An 18,013-nucleotide genomic window follows, 5' to 3' on the forward strand; every position below is an offset into this window, starting at 1 on the left:
ATTAGAATATTTTTTTGGCCCCAACATTCTCTGCTAGCGCAAAAATATTCCATATTTATTGACTTTGCATGGAATAACAAATGTTTTAAATGAACATTGCCTCAGGGAAATTATTCAGGTTAAATTTCCAGATTGCTTTATTTATATATGATGTTATAAAGCACATGTGGGAATTACTTTTAGATTTCACAGGCAATAGGTTCAATCTGAGTTCTTTCTATTAGAATATGAAGGTTAACATTTTGGTCTTTAAAATGTATCATTAATTTATTTACTGTAATTTAAAGGCTGATATCAGAAGAACTAACAGTGGCCACGTTTACATGGGAGCTTTAATTCCTTTTTAAAGCGGAATAAAAGTTAATTCCTCTTCAACCTGACTTTGTAAACACATAATTCCTAATGCTAATTTAATTCTGAATTAAAGTTAATTCCGAATTAGGTGGCTGGTTTATTCTGTTTTTAATTCCGAATTAGTTAATTACTCTTTTGTAAACACTTAGCTTGGTTAACACTGCTTTAAGTTAATTTGTATCGTTTCGCGCATGCGCGACTTGCGGCAATGACGTGCCGGTGATGACATAATCCAAGATGGCGGCGGTCCTGACTCTAGCCTAGACTATTTAATAAGAGCCTTAAAAGACATGGATATAATGAAAAGAGTGGATGGACGGAGGCATAAACATGCAGACTTTCACACGTACACACACGGACTTATTAAACACACACGGACCTCGGTAAACGGAACAGGCTTAACCGAACGGCTGGCACTAGGACCTGGAGACGGAGTAAATGCGTCCCTGTACTGCTGTACAGGTTGTAATATTACCAAGTTTATCATTTTACCTGTTGTTAGAGCTACTATCTTTACTAGGTAGCAACTATTTATTCCTGGTGACTGTTTTCCAGACATTTACTGGGCTTTTTACCGGTGATTAGTTCCTATCTCCTTCCGCTCCGTGGTCCAAACTGAAACCGTGTGTTTTTGTTGAGCTGCTGCTTCAAAACTACAAACAAAATAAAGGTGAAAACAGTTCTCATGTGTGGTTGTCTGTTTTTTTCCTGATAGACGTGATACTTCACGTTCTCCCCCTGTCCAATCAGAGCCTTCCCAACCCCCAGACCTAAAGTGGAATTACCTAAAGCCGGACAAACCATTTTCCATGTAAACCTCATTCGGGAATTACCATTTCCATGTTAACAAGAAGCAGAACACTTTAATTCCAAATGATTTAATAATTCCGAATTAAAAAACATCATGTAACCGTGGCCAATGTGGACCACTTCTCTTGGGTTGCTAATTTTACCAAATTTATATCAGGGAGAGTAAATTGCTAGCAGCAATTTGATTATGTTGATGTGTTTTTTTTTTTTTTTTACATACAAAATGTGTGATGTTTATTTTGAAAAATCAAGCCAAAAACACCCAGTGAAATCAAGATAAGCCACTTACTGCCACTAAGTTACTGCTATAGCAGAGGTGAATTTTTCCCAGTTATGTAGCAGGCAATAATTGGTTTTAATTATAATGTATGACATATTCTTGCTGTTGCTCAAGAGGAACAAATCAATTTGACACCACTCCGTTGATAAGAGCCACCTTTGCCTTTTTCTGCTTTCACTTCCTGTGACTGGAATCCATTCATTCAGCAGGCTGAGGCAGCCTGCCAGTGCAGCGCTTTGGGCAGAGGGTTGAGTTGACTGGACGGGGGGTGGAGAACATGGGGGAAGGTGGTGGTTAGAGGCTCTCCAAGGGGCTTTGAGTGGGCCTTCGTGTAGGCAGCGTTTTATATGAAAGTCGGCAGGGCAGATTGCTTGAATAGGGGTGGCTGGGAAGTTGGTGTGGGAAGGTCCAGGATGCACCCCACAGTGCTTTTGTGTGCTCTAACATCTATGTATGTGTGTGTGTTAGGGGAGGGTGGCGGTGGTAGTGGTGGTGGTGCAGCATATGTGAGATCATGTGCTCATATTCACCAATGGAATGTAAAAAAAAAAGAATGGTGGGGGGGTGGGGGTTTTTTCTTTTTTGCTTGGTTGTTTTCTGTTCTCTCGGTGCTACAGTGTAGGCCTGTTTGTATAAGCTCTTTACAGGATTGAGCACACTGTGGAGCTATCCAGATGAAACAAAATCTACCTCGTTTGGTTGTTTTGAAAATGATTCTCTTTATTTTGTTTGGTTCAGGGAGATCCACCTCGTTTGACATGAAGGGAATAAAGGCTTGAACATTCAGGGTCATTTCCCAGAAACATTATTTGTGTCGGCACAGCTCTTCCTCTGTGCACTCAAACCTCTTTCATCAACAGGTCTTCCATAGTCCCCAGACAAAATGAATGAAAGATCCGATTCAGTCGTCCTTTCACCTTCTTTTTCCCTTTTCGACCTCTTCCAAAGTACAATAATCTTCAGTCACTTGTCTCTTCCTCTCCATTGCATGACTGTGTTGCACCAGAGTGGCTCTGATTAGGCCAACAGAGAGAGACAAACAGGAGACAAAGTCTCAGCCCACCAGTTTAGCTTCACATCCTGGACTGGAGCTGGGCCGCAGTTTGCCAAGTGGAGTGCTTTTAAACTGGGCTAAACACTAATTGCTGCCCTATTTCTTTTATGTTGCTTCTTTCCCATCTGCGATGGCGCTTCCAGACCTCCACAGCAGCCAGAACCTCATTATAGCAGACAGTTAACAAAGGCTGGGAAACAGAAGCCGAGAATTCACTTAGGATAGCTATCTAACCGCCAACTCTGAGGTCTTTTCAGAAAATTGAATCAATGACAGGGGCCGGCTTGCGACTATATCCTTCAGGGATATTAAGATAAAGCACATTTTTTTTAGTCGGGAAATCTTAATTATTCATCTAAATTGCTGCAACTTGCTTTGATAGTAACAATTGGCGTGTGAAAGAAAATTGTGCAAAGTGGAAGCCTCATTGTTATAGTATGAACTGAGCTTTTATACTTTTTTTTTTACAGTATTTGGAATTTGTTGAAAAACAAAGTTGACATTAGTCATCCTCCAAATAAAACATGAAACCAAGAGTTTGTTGAGTTAAAAGAATATTGGGCTTGATGTGATGTTTGCCTGGATGTTGTCCTCGCATAACCCCCCCCACCCCCCCCCCCCCACCCCCCCACCCCACCGGCTACACGCTTGTTTTTCTGTAGGTGTTTTTTGTGTGTGTCGAGAGAGGCAGAATGAGGGGGAGGACGGAGGGGATGGGGTTGTGGAGGAAAACAGAATGAGAGAAATGTTGAAGAGGTGAATGAGAGGGAAGGATAAAGCAAAGCGGAATGAGATTGCAGTGCAGAAATGGAGGGGGTTGAGATTGGGGATGTGGGGGGGTTGATGAGGGAACAGAGAGAAGGTGGGCAGGAGGTGGGGGGGGTGGTCAACAAAGCCTGATGTTGCCATGGAAACTTGTTTATGCCTCACTGATGCATCTTGTAGATCCAATTAGCAAATGATTGTTTCTGTGTCTTCATACACACATGCGCATGTGCCCTGGCGTCATGTGCGTGTGCGTTCATGGCAACATATGTTTGATCACGTGCAAACTTTGTATGGCCGTATTTGTGAAGACAAAGCCTTACCAAATCTAATCTTAACCAAAATGGCAAACCTAACAGCACTTAAAGATGCATAGTAATGTGAGCTAATCTTCACTTATATCTCTTCAGTTTGTCAAACTTTAAACCTTTGTTTTATGCGCCTGACAATAGCTGGGTTTACATTACAGATTTTCGCAAAATGAAAGCGATATTTCTAAATGTTCACAAAGTATAATTGCGCTTTGAACATGTTTCCATTGAACGTTGTTTTGGGCAGGAGCCTCGTAATATCTCCTGTGAAATCTCGTCCCACGAGACTTGGCTGCAGAAAGCTTGACTCTCAAAACCTCCTTATGACACTCTGTATTCCTTTGTTGTTCAGTGTCTAATGTGGCAGTAATAATTTTAAAGTATAATGGCAATGCTAAGAAATGTCCTGTTCTCCTCTTCTGTTTACACGTACCGTGGCATGTTTATTTGGAGAGCAGTGGTCACTTGACCATGTACGTCACGTCCTGTGATGTGATTTGTATTTGCGCGTTTTCATGTGCCTTTGCAACACATTTCAATATTGAAACGCCTGAAGTTCCTCCTCATGTCATGAGCGTAAAAACTCTTTTGAGATATTTGAGTGTTTTTTTCCCCCCAAAATTCAGGTGTTTCAGTTTTTATTGCGTTATTTAGATTTTGGACATTTCCAAGGGTAATGGAAACACGGCTTGTGATAATTTGTAACCCAGGTAAAATAATGTATTGAGGTGAATATGCACTCCTGCACACACCTTTACACATTTAGTTTAAAAAAAAAAATGTTAGTTGACACTTGTCACAATATCACACCGCCTTTCCTAACCTCAATGTAGTATGAGTAAGCACGCACAAGCACATGTAGTAGTGCTGTTGAAAACGAGCAAATTGTTGGAGATGTAGGACAAAGCATAACCCGTGTTCTTTTATCGGCCCTTGAATTAGCACAACCCCTCCCCTCACCCCGGGCCCCTGCCTCACCCCCAACGGCATCAGACAATAGCATGGAAATAACGTTCCACCCGCCTCCAAGGAACGCATATATCAGCCCTCATTGGCACATGCTTTTATGACTTCACATTCACCCAAAAAGAATTGAGTGATGACAAGGATTGACAAGAGGATTTTTACCATCTTTGCAAATTTCATTTCGCGTGTATCTCTTTTGTGAATGGATTCATTTATTCAGTAATGCCTTGGTCCAAGAAGAATGGCCGTGAATGCTAATCCAATCATTTTAATTGGGGGTATTTTCCCCCATAAAATGGGTCTTATTCACAAATTATCTTTCTTCACAATGGCTGTCTATTTGTCAGTCTTTAACATTATCATCACAGGAGGAGGATTGGCGATTATGAGTCACCCTTGAATGTCTTACACTTATGCATTCCTATATCAGCCTCTTTCAAGAGGCATCATGGCCCTCCATTTCAACAGCCTGTCTGAAAAGTCAGTTATTTATTGGTGAAATGATGTGTGTGATGGTGAAATGACGGGGACATAAATAAGGGGGAAACTCACAGGGAGAGAAAGATAAGGAAGAGGAAGAGAAAGAGAAAGAGGGGCCCGGCCCCTGATGTCTTGTTAAAACGTGAGGGATCAGTAAGAACAACAAATGTATTCCGCGCTTCTAAATCCTGCTTAAATCCGCTGGCATGGGCAGATCTAGCAGATAGCCGTGCTGCTGTTCTCACTGTCTGCGACCACAGGCACACACACACACAAACACACACGCACACCCGCGGTCAGTCCGGCTGTCTGGGTTAATGCTTGGCTAACTGGGACAGCAGAGATGAACCATGCTGACATTTTAAGCCTCAAACAAGTCCAGAACAATGATTCAGCCCGTCTGCCCCCCCCACCCTGCCCCATCAGACCGCAAACTCAGCCCATTTTGCTGACCGACTAACACACACACACACACAAATATGCTCACGCGCACACACTGCAAATAATCAGAGTTCCCTCTACCCTCTCTTTTCAGACACACACACACACACACACACACACTGGCCCTCCTCTTGTTCCCTACCTTTAGTGAATAAAAGAGAACAAGAGTTGATCTGATTGAGTTGGCAGCAGCGAGAGAGGTGGAGAGGTACAGTAAGGCCAGATGGATTATCTTAATCCTCGAGCCAATGATCATGGAAGAAGAGAAGATGAACCCGGAAGCCTTAACCTCCTGCCTGACCCCTGCAATGTTTTTGTCCAGAAAACACAGATCTCTGAAGTAGAGGACCAATAACGTTAAATCACAAGTATTATCCCTAGCTTGGAAAATATGAGTAAAATCAATCCCAACTGAAGTCATTTCTAGGGCAGCCATTTTGTGTTGGATGTTTTTTTTTAACTTTTTCCATGTGCTTTGATTCAGATCTGAGTAAGAGGAGCAATTCTTGAGGATGTGTGCCTCAACTCGAGTCAAAAATGTCAAGTTACTGCATGTTGTGTGTTGTTTTAAATCAAATTAATGACGCGCAACCTCAAAGCAGGTGTCAGACAAATCTAAACCCATAACTTTCAGAGCTTAAGGCATTATGTCTGTATAAACTGGTCTTGAGTTATGTCGGCATTTCCAGACATCTTTTTTTTTTTTGTCCACGGATCAGTGACATTTATCTTTTGCTTTTCATCTTTAGGTTTGTGTCTGGGAAAGGCCTGGTGATCTACCCAGACATCGGGGACAAGCTGGACATAATTTGTCCCAAAGGAGACCAAGGACAAGATTATGAGTACTACAAGTTGTATCTGGTGAAGAGGGAGCAGGCTGAAAGCTGCAGCACAGTCCTCGACCCGTACATCCTCATCACCTGTAACAAGCCAGAGAAAGACATCAAGTTTACCATCAAATTCCAGGAGTTCAGCCCTAACTACATGGGATTGGAGTTCAAGAAGAATGTCAATTACTACATCATCTGTAAGTTTCTCTCATTATTGCTTACATTTAGCTTTTCAACCCTATGGATCCATACTGAACAATCTCGGTCATAATATGTCCTTCACACTTGGCTGGGTTACACATGGTCACATCTGGGGAGTTAACTAGTAAAAGTGCATGTTAATGACATGCTGCAGTGGCCCCGCATAGCAACAACTGCATGTCACATGCCATGCTCAAGGCACCGCGGTTTTAGGTTGTTTCAGATGGATCTGGGCCATGTTATTACAAGACTCAGAGTGGCCACCCTGCACGACTTCTGTATGTAAGACTATAGCTTACAAAGCTCAAAGGACCAAAGAAAATCACAAATTTATTATATCTGGATTTACAACAAGAAGATTTATTCAAATCCTGTTGTAAAGGTAATATCAAAGCCATCACACTAGTGATGTATTACAGTTTCATTACCTCCACCAAGGAGGTCATATTTTCATCATATTTTATTTATTTATTTGTCTGATCGCAAGATTAAGTTTGTAATGGATTTTGACAAAACAAAAAAAAAATCTGGAGATCTGGATCAATACACTATACTGATTCTGGATTAGTTTAAAAAAAAAAAAAAAGCAAAATACTTATATCTCATTATTGGCAAAATTAAAAAAAAATCATATCTCGTTTCATAATTGAAATTCACCCAGTTATGTGAGGTAATTCTTTAATTACCTCACATAGTTTAATGTGGATCAATCAATGTGCATTGTGCATTTCATCACAATTATTTCATACATTTGGACCTACTGTATTGTTATTAATAAGGATAGAAATCTCTTCCGAGCCTTTAAAGTGTGAATGATCATGTTGCCATGATCAGAATCACTGAGCCACACAAATGCCAATATCTGGCAACGAGGACATTTGGCACTTGGTGGAGGTTTGCGCTCTGAGTGCTCTTGTTCTTGTTATTTCTGCCATGCAGACGATCAGACATGGTTTTTGGAAGACGAAACAATACAACTAAACTAATAAACTCTTAAACTAATAATAATGAATCCAACAATTACAAATACCAAACATAATTTTTATTCCACTTCCTTACATTGTACTCTAGAGCTGCAAACCTCTATGCAACTTTCATTGGAACCTAAAGTATGAGTTGGCCATCAGCAGCAGTTATTTTGCACATTTGAGGCATAAAGGTGAAGTTCTCACAAGTGATTTTGTATATTTTAATCAACCGCTGACTGTTACTGTGGTGACATGAAGCAGCAGAAGCTGTGATTAGTGTGGGTTAGAAGGATGGGATAATCATCTGCAATCAACCACTATTATGGCCTAGGTTTTATTATTCGCACTAAAGTTTCCTGATCAAACTATATGGTGGAACTGGGATGCTCACTACTTCTATTGTGAATCGAGTGCAGGTAGCCATTTCACCTTTTCAGGAAAGTATAGAGCACTCCTTATATTGATTGTCCGACTGGTAGATTAGAACTTAGAACGTCACTGCAGTGGTATACATAGCAGCATGTCTGTGATCAATTTTGGCTTCACCAAACAATGAAGCTACTGTCAATTTCTACCAAGTGACAATGCTTACACATTTTTTCCCCCCTGTAGAATAATGTGTTAATTAGCGACACTAGCTAAAACATCTTGTTCCTTAAATGGTTAAAGCTTGTTGAGTTGTTATATTTGTTTTTTTTATAACTTTTTTATAGCATTTCTCTTTCAGGTGAAATATAGACCCTCTTTTTGAGGTTCTTTTTTGCTAAAAAATATACATTTATTGCATGGATAGTTTTCCAAACTCAATAACAGTGCTGGGAAACTACAATATCAAAAAGTTACAGTATGTCATGTCTCCAAAGAGCAGTTCTGCTTGAGGGTTCGTAAGGTTGAGTTAAATTAAGGGTGTCCCAATCTGATATTGATATCAGATATAACCGCCTGCATCTGAAATCTCTGATATAACATGGATTGTTTTTATTAGATTTTTTTTTTCAACATCTTTAAATTTATTTTTTAATGATTTTATCCAATTGTACTATATTCTTATATTTAAGGTTAAAATGTAACGCATTGGTTAATTATAAATGACTCAGTTTCTTATACATGCTGTTGTTATTGTTCTCTGTTTAAGTAGTATCACATGATGAAGCCTTTTCTAACATTCCACACTACAAAAAAATTAATTAAATTATTGATGATTTACACTGATAGATATTGTATCGGATGGAATAACAACACACAAGGATGTGTTATCTGGTCACCCCTAGTTAAGAGTATAACCCAACTCAGCTTTTGTTCCTCTTTTAAATTAACGTGACCTCCAGATTTGGGAGGGTTCAGCAGTAAATTTCAGATGGCTCGCAAATGTGTAGCATTTTAACATCAGCCTTGTAATTCATGCATCTTATGTCAATAAAGTTAAGTGGCATATTTTCACATCAGCAGACTGCACCTGGCTGATTTATGTCAGAATGCTTTGAGCTTTTATATTCCTTATAGAGTAGTAGAACCGTCTTTGCATTCCACAGTGAGAGAGCCTTGCCGTCTTTGTCCAACTTGGCCCTCACAAACCCAATAAACAGTTAACTGAGCCTCTGGGAAGCTGTGATTAGCAGTAGCTCCCAGGAGAAACGCCGATCCTGTGCAGGACTCCGGGAATGATCTCTATCATCACTTCTAATGAAGCAAAGCTTCTAGTTGCTTTTCTATTACGATCTTGACAAATTCTCATGCCCCGCTGAATACTTTCTGATTTGATTTGGCAGCAGTCATTCAGTTTAATAAAATGTTAAATCCACTGAAAATGCAGCAGAGAAGATGAATCCATGTTTATTGAGTACTTACTTGTGTCAAATGTGGTTCCCTGAAAATCAGAAGGTACGACCTCTGGGGCCATGCGAGGCGTATGTGTGGGCTTAACACTCAACTTTCATTTAATCTTTGACACACAATTCTCACTCCTAATATAATTCATCTAAATATCAAGATAAGGTATTTGAAATTCTGAGTATAAGATCGGCTTTCTGTTGGCATTCTTTCCACTTCCAGATAAAGTAGGTTTGCTTCATTCTCAGAAAAAACCTTTCAAACTTGCAATGACATTTATCTAAATGAGAAAACTCTCCAGAACATATTTTTTACGTCTTTATGAGCAGCCCTTTGGAAAAACATTTGCAAAGTTAAGGTTTTTTCCTTTTCGTTTTTCCTCTTCGAGATCATATCTACTGCAGTAACTCAAATATGCTTTGGTTTTCCTGCTGAACCCCAGCGTGCCGTATCATTAGCACAATCTAAAGCCAAAGAAAGATAAGTCAATCCAGTAACGGCGCAGAAGGTTAGAGCTGACCAGAACAGAGCCATTATTTATCTTAGTGTAAAAAAAAAAAAAAAAAACAACAAAATGTAATAATTTAAAAAGTTTCATCTACCTTTTATAATCCAAATTGTACCAGAAGGAAGTTACTCAGTAGATTTGTGGATATCCTTTTATCCTACATCTTCATCCACCAACTTCTTCCTCATTTTAAAAGTTTCCCTGAAAGTCACAGAACTCAAGGTTGGATCACGAAACTAATCCCGAGCTGATCCTGAGTGGCGCTCACTAAACTTTCCAGGCAGCAATTTCATTCTTTTAAAAAGGATTTCTCCAATAAAGCCTCACTGCAGAGGGATACGTAGGAGTTTTTGAAATGGCTTGTTTGAAAGCTCATAGCCACTCATCACCAATGTGATTTAGGCATTCCACACCAGCCCATTTAGCCCATTTCATCACATCTAGTGTATTTCTATGTAAAGAACATGTATATACAGTTCATTCCCGTGCAATGAACCTGTTTGTTTATAGCTTTTAAAATTACAGTGGGTGGAGGTTCCACGAACATGACTAATGAACTGTTGATTTCTGCGTTTTATATGTAACCTAATAACGTGATATTACTGTACTTTTGTCCCTAACCCAAAAATCCCATGCACAGACTGCACAAAGACATTATTATTCATTTATTTTTAACATCTTTCTGTTCCACAAACAACTCTCAACATGTTTCCTAACAGCATTACTGATGTTGTTTTTTGATCTTTTTCACAGCATAATGTTTGTCCCAGATCTTTTGCTGCATCTGGAATTTGTTTCTTTGAAACTCTATGAAGTGATAAGGGACGATACTGACATTACAAATGCTGCGTCTCAGATAATGTGCGACGAGCCGCCTGATGCCAAAGAATGCCTGGAACATTTGGAAATCTACAGAGGCTCATTAAGCCAAAATGAAAAAAAAAAACCAAAACAAAACCAAACATGCACTACAAATCTCCACTAATGAAGAATGCAAGATAATATTGTTGCCTCGAATGTGGCTTAATTAGTTGTTCTTTTTTCAATTCGGAATATCATCAAAATCCTTTAAAAATGAATCTCCTCACATAAAACAATGAGACAAATACAGTTGCTCTTTCATTGTTGCATTTTAAGAGATGAAGCTCCTTTAATTTCCCCATTCATCTAAATTAAATCCCCCCCCCAACACACACACACACAAAAGTAATATCCACATATGGTTTTGTTTTCATCAGTTCTATCGATATTACAAAGCCTCCCTCATATACAGACCTCGTGGAAACCTGTAATGTTATCAAGGGGCAGTTTTCTGGAAGGCGGTGGCACTCTCGTGGCCCAGGACAGACTTTTGAGAAAACCTGTTTGAGTTTTATTCCACCCACATCTTTAGAAAACACCTCAGGCATTTTTGGCGGCCATAAAAAGTTTCTCCTAGCCAGCTGCTGAGCATATTGTCTCCTGATTACATCATAGATTTTTCAACTTTATTTGTGATCAAAGAAAAAAAACTCAACTTCACTTTTCTTGTTGGATTGGCTTTTTATTGAACAAATTTCAAGCAACTTCAGTTCTGAAATTGTGAGCAATACTGCTTTGTGCTGTTTTCTTAGTGTTTCAGACTGTGAACTCATAACTGAAACCTAGTATAAATCCTCTTCATGGGATCGGCTGCTTGTGCAAGTTCCAGCATGGTGTTGGATCCTTATTACACTTGTGCTGTTGCATTTCTGTGTCAGCAGTAATCAGATGTAGTGTTTGTCTTTGTGTTATGTTAATGTTGTTGTCCTTTACAATCGGAAGCTTGTGTTGCATTTATTTAATTGCAGCCTGTGTGCGCACATAGCGAAACACTTTCTCTGTCATGTAGATAATGAGCACAAGTGGATGTACACGTTCGTGTTTTATGGCCTTTGCGGTACACACTTTTCCGGCTTTACCTGTATTTTCACACTGTTTATAGTGTGTGTGTGTGTGTGTGTGTGTGTGTGTGTGCGCGTGTGCGCGTGTGTGCGTGTGTGTGTGTGTGTGTATTTGTCTGTGTGTGATTAGGTGCATTTGAGTGTTAAAGCCCCTCCATCCCATCTTTAATCCTCACCTAGAAGACGTGAGTTTCTTATCCTATCTCTCTGCTGGGAATGCAGTCCAGCCGCCAACAGAGCAGCGTAAATCTGCTGGGCCTATAAAGACCTGGCTTATCTACGCTGATTAACGGTTAAATGTGGCAGACACCATTTGAGACAAGAGGGAAATGTGTAGGGAGTGGACATTCCTTTGAATCTTCTAACAGTCGTTCTTTTAAGCACCCCCGTCCTCTTGTCTTTTCCTTCATCTCCCCTACCCCCGCTCTCATCCTTACGTCCTTTCTTTCCTGCACTAGGCAGAACAACCAACAGAAGGTGTGGGGTAAAGTAAGCAACAAATGGTTTGTGTGTGTGTGTGTGTCTATTTGTTTTTTATGTATCCCGTGCTTTGCTGTCACCACAGGGAATCCCCTCTTCTCGGTTCCGTCCGTCCCGGCCCTGACAGGAGCTGTTGGGGTCAAAGCTGAGGGCCGAGGGGTCACGGAAACCCAGCAGGGGGTCTGTAATGATAACCCTCTACTGATCTAAACCCCAGACCTGGGCCAGCTTGTGCTGTCCATCAGCACCCGATGCATGCACACGCACACACACACACACACACACACACACACACACACACACACACACATACATTGCATCTATTCCCACACACCCGGCGTAGTGAACAAACTGGTTATATTTCATTGCGTTGTCTAAACACAGGATATCGAATGAGCTGTTTGTGAGTAAAATGGCTGGAGAAAGGAGAAGTGAATTTAGACAGGAAGGCTTTTAGGAAAAAGGAAATATAATGGGGAGAAAATCAACAACAGAAGTGGAGAGCGAGAGAGAAGGAATGACTGTCTGTGTACATGTAAGAGGCACACATGCTCTCTTACATGTACACAGACAGTCATCTAACCCTCCTATTATCCTTGAGGTCAATTTGACCCATTTCATCTTTATCATTCAAAAAATAATAGTTGACTTTGTTTTTTTTTTTTTTTGCTTCATATTTTATGACTTTTCCTAATATGATGGGTACAATTGATTAAGCTTAAAATTATCACAAATATTTTTTTTTTCAATGTGCTGATTACGTATTGCATATCAATTTGACCCCATGCTGTATTAGCTGTGTAAAACTTGTCTCTCCTCTAGGGAAAGGTTTACTGTCAATGAGGTTTTGGAACAGCTCTTTCACAGTGAAAGTGACGTAGAAGAGAATGTGGACTCAAACAATATGGTTTTTTCTGTGAGAGTCATTCATGTGCTCCCCAAATTAGAAAAGATTTGGATGAAAGATTTTCAAGATAAATAAAGTTTGACCTGATGGTGGCGCTAGAGAATGGCTCAAGATTTCATTATCAACAGGTTATTTATGTATTAAAAAAATAAACAAAGTGCCTGACACAAAAACTTGGTCAACAATTTTTTGAAAATTTCCTAGAGTCAAATATCCCTGGGGGTCAGATTGACCCCAAGGGTAAATAGTGTTAGTAACACTTGAGGATAATAGGAGGGTTAAGACACCACCACCAGCTTCAGCTAAAAAATATCCCTCTTTCTCCCCATGTTGAGATAATGTGGCATGACTGCTGGAATTGTACATTTTAAAGTAGTAGCATGGCTTGTTCTATATAAGGCTACGGCCATGAGGCAGTGAACAGAGGAAACCTGTTGTCACGTGCTTCTCTTCTCTCCTTGATTTCCTGCATAGCAGTCGGATAAGCCTGATCTGTCCAGACAGCTGTCACTCTCCATCCGCTGTGTACCATCGTGAACCCTGACACACACTGACTTCCCCACCAGAATACTGCCGCTGCAGAGCACGTTGTTTCACCCCTGGAGGACAAGAGCGGTGATTTTATTCCCGATGCATTGCGTCCTTGACTTTGTTAGAAAATCCAGTGGAACGACAGTTGACGGCTTGTTCTGGCAACACCAAGTGACGGAAATCAAGGGTTCTGACACAGTATTGGAGAAAAGTAGTGCTAATAGTGCATTTGATTTGACACCGCTGGAGGATCTTCCTGTGGCTCTCACACCTAATGGTGATATGTAGAGCTCTTGAACTTTAATCCTAACATATAAGCTCTTTAGCATAGGATCTTTGTTTCATGCTTATTTTTTTGCTCGACAGCCTACACACTCCTTACGTCCCAACCTCCCTAAAGGCATTTGCTTTTCCACTTGGACAATGCACACGCACTGTTTCTTCTTGTGCTTTGTAAGTCCGTTTCTTCTCCTCTTTGCCCTTGAGGGAATTGAAGGTCAAGGTTGAAATCCTTAACCCGGCAGCACAAGATCCTTCCCTGCCCTACATTCTCAAAAGACATAAACACTCCAGCATATGTGCACACGTGTTCTCCCACGCAGGCACTCACTGTGTTACAGTGAGTGCCAGGCAAAAACAAACATGATTGCAATCAAAAAGATGGTCTGCGAACAAAGAAATACAAACACTGTCAATATTCTGGTGCATTAAAACAAAATTTGTATAAAAAAACAACAACAATATAATAAAATAGCGAAATTATAAAAATGCAAATATGCTTTATACAGCATTTAACATTGATAAGCCAGAACTGAATGCTTTTCTTTAGGTGCAGGAACAGCTGCCATAAAAAAAACAGAAACAATATAATTGAATGAGAATGAGACACTTGTGTGTTTATTATCATTAATTGTGGTCTCTCATGCAAGCGTCTACTGGCTAGAGAGCAAAAAGTGCTTTGTTGTTGTTGGTTTTTTTTTAGATCGCATATTAAATTTGTACATAGTAATAGCTGTCAAGAGATTTACTTTGTTTTTTTTTTAACAGTCTGCAAACCAGCTCAGCTTTTAAAACATAAATCATAAAAGGGGAATAATCAGAATCATGTAACATCCAGAAACACTGTCTAATGTTGCAAGTTTAAATTGCTCAATGTGAGAATCATGAGAAATTGCTTTCTTAATATATTCTTGAGAATTCAGACTTACTGTGAATTTTCAAGAGAAAATTACGGTGTCGTAACTGTTGCTGACTTAAGTTTCAGGCATGCTAATCAGTAAGCCGTAACGGATTTCATTTTTAAAGTAAACCATGCTAATAGGTCAGGTTAGCACTGGTGGAACAGCCTGACTGGGGATAAGGGGATTTAACCCAACCACCACATTCTCCTACCCCTCTTGTGAGTGATTATAACCTGTGTTTATTAGAGTGCCAGTGTAATATATGACTTTGTGCTTGCGTTGCAAATCTATCCAGGCTTCATTCTCCTTTGGATATTTCATTCAGAGAGGGTTAGCAGGCACAGCGTTATTGTCGCTGGTTATTGCCTTTCGTTTATTGCAGAGGAGTTTGTTTAGAGTGTGTGTGTGTGTGTGTGTGTTTGGGGGGGGAAGGGGCGTGAGCGATTACTTTTTTCTATCAGAGAGGGACGGTTCACGTGGCTGTACAAGTGAACAGTAACCATTGGTTACATCCCAACCCAAGATGAAGCAGATATATTCATGTATTCATCTCAATTAGTCCGTCCAAAAGCAGACACTCATCCCTCCAAGGCTGTGCTCCATGCTTATCTTATTAGAATATTTGATCTTCTAGACGAGGCCTCACCGTCTACTATGTCAACCCTCCCTCGCTTTTGCTTTAAACCACATTTTCTTCCACAATGATTTCGCTCTCATGTTTCAAAGTGTTTGTGTCCGAGTCCGGTGGGAAGTGTGTGTACAACAAATTTTTTTTGTCAACCGATAACTTGGCTCTCGTCTCAGCACGTAGACCATAGGAGACCGCAGCAGACTTTTTTTTTTTTTCTTTTTCTTTTATTTTGTTGTTTTCTTCAAACTCATTTGCCAAGAGACCTTTTGTCTAAGAGTGATTTTTTTTCAATTGTTCAAAGAAGCTTCCTGATTTGCTGTAATCCCATCCCTGTGCTTTTTATTGGAGAGCTTGTGAAATGTGTTATAGTACAAAAAGAAAAGGGATCTACGCATCTGAAAAGGATTTTTCATGTTCAAAAAGTTTCAAGAAAGGCAAAAGCATGACGCGAGCAGACAAGCGGCTTTGTGAGTTGTTTAGGACAATTATTTAAAAAAAAAAAAAAAAAAAAAAAAAAAAAACCTTCTCCAGATAAAACTATGAAAGCCCATAATTTAAAACACTCTGAAAAATGCATATTTAGCTCTCCATCTAAAGATGTTTGAGGTTGTTTGCCATGTACTTTGCCAACAGCACACTCTGTCTTTCTTCTTTAGCCAATAGCTAAGCCAGAATCACAGCTGCCTGCCTGTCAGATGAAGCTTGCAATCCTGCTTCACTGTCCCGGGAAGAATAGAGGTTTGTCTTTTGCAAGGCACAGTCTGAAATGACTCAGTCCTCCTAGAATGGGAGCCTAGACCTGCTTACATTTAAAACAAAAAAAAAAAAAAGAAAAAAAAAAAAAAAGGATGTTTACAATAATGGCCCATCCTGACTGTGGAAAATAACCCATGCATGGTCAGCTATCATGAGCCGAGCCTGATAAAAATCAAGCAGAAATGGCGTGAACCACTTTACGAAGTGCAAATAGAGAGAAACGTGAGCCATTTTTGAGTAGAATCAGCAGTGAGCGAGGCAAACAACATGAATCGCAAGGCGGTGATAGAGATGGCTGTGGTCGTCCAATGCATAAATACAGATTCTAAATTCTGCTCGGCAGGCCAGGACCCAGCCCGTTTCTATGAATTCAGCTCAGTGGCAAAATGTCCATGTTCCATTCCAGCTCGACCACAGGCACACAAACACAGTAACAGAAGCAGACAAACACACAAGAGGCGTGTGTGTGTGTGTGTCCGTGCGTGCGCAAACACACGGGCATAAATAAGCACAGGGCCACATAAGCACATTCAAGTATATAGAGAGTCATAATCTCACATGAGCATGTAAATAGACGCACACAAAGAGACACAGTCGACTCACAGACATCCGTTTTTCTTCTCTCACACATTTGCCCACCTAATAAACGCTGCCTGTGTGCTTGCTAATGTACACTTAATAGAAGTGTAACTCAGCTCAACCAGAGCTATTTTTCAGGCAGTAATCCTCACTGGAGACATAGTGTGTGTTCTGTCAAAGTTTGTGCTGGCGTGCCATGATGGATTGATGTATTCATGAATGAATGGATGGATGGCTGCACGTCTTCAAATCAATGTGTTTTACTTCAGTCTGCTCTGCATCTCTGTTTCTTTCGCGCTGACTTGATGATTTCGGTGGAACATTTTTTTACCCCCCCTCATTCCAAACCCAAGGGTCCAATTTCTTTCTCTGTTTTAAGTTGTGCTCGCTTTTGCTTTTTTTTTTTCTTGGCAACTCAATCTTTTTTTCTCCATCCACCTATTTTCTCTCCTCCTTGGATTCCCCCCCCCCCTCACTCCCTCTCTCTCACTCATCTTATCCCTCCTGTGCTGTGACAGATCCTTCAGGAAATTGTTTCGAGTCTGCCAGACATTTTTGCGTTGTAGCTGTTTATTTGTGCTGGAAGGAGGGGTGGCGGGGTCCCTCTCCGATCTCGAGCTAAAGGTTAAGCTCCTGAACTCTTTCAGCACCCCGTGCCAAAAAAACACTGATCCTTGATCAGCGTGGCTTTACCATGTAACCGATACAGAAAGAGGAGAGAGGAGCAGGAGGAGAGGATGTAATCAGTGCATGTATGTGCATGTTTGTATATGTGCGTCAAAATGCCGGCTTTGTGCGTATTAGGATGCAATCAGCAGCATTTTCTCTGTGGTCTGCGGGGCTCTTTGATTGGGTTGTTTAGTGAATATAGGGGGGAAATGTGTGCTTCTCTCTGCTTCTTGTGTTGCACACTGGCCTGAGAGCTGGAGATGTGTCTCACTGTGGTTTTGAGGCACCGCTTCATGCCCCCCCCATCCATTATGTATCTATTTGTTTGTCACCATGTGTTTTGTCTGTGTGGGTTTAAGTGCTCCCATCCCCTGTTGGCTGCATTCAGCTCTGCTCAGTCGCCTCCATGTTAGCAGGTACAGGAGATGTCATCCTCCCTGGGGGGTTTAGGTGCACAGACTCACACGATCACTCATGGGAAAAGATTCACACATGCACTGTTTAGGGATGGGCGATGTAGACAAAAAAAAAAAAAATGTATCCCGATAATTTCTGGTAT

The 18,013-nt window shown here is 40.5% G+C and overlaps 1 protein-coding gene across 1 annotated transcript in view; it reads left to right on the plus strand.

The window, feature by feature from the left end:
* The window catches only part of efnb1 (ephrin-B1), a 73,629-nt gene that overhangs the window by 24,382 nt on the left and 31,234 nt on the right, over positions 1–18,013 (plus strand). The window contains exon 2 of the mRNA XM_028459311.1: positions 6,211–6,488. Within this exon, the coding sequence (XP_028315112.1) occupies positions 6,211–6,488 (278 nt within the window). The remainder of the gene's footprint in view (positions 1–6,210; positions 6,489–18,013) is intronic.

The sequence above is a fragment of the Gouania willdenowi genome, chromosome 10 (genome assembly GCF_900634775.1).
Source record: "Gouania willdenowi chromosome 10, fGouWil2.1, whole genome shotgun sequence".
Taxonomy (NCBI): Eukaryota; Metazoa; Chordata; class Actinopteri; order Blenniiformes; family Gobiesocidae; genus Gouania; species Gouania willdenowi.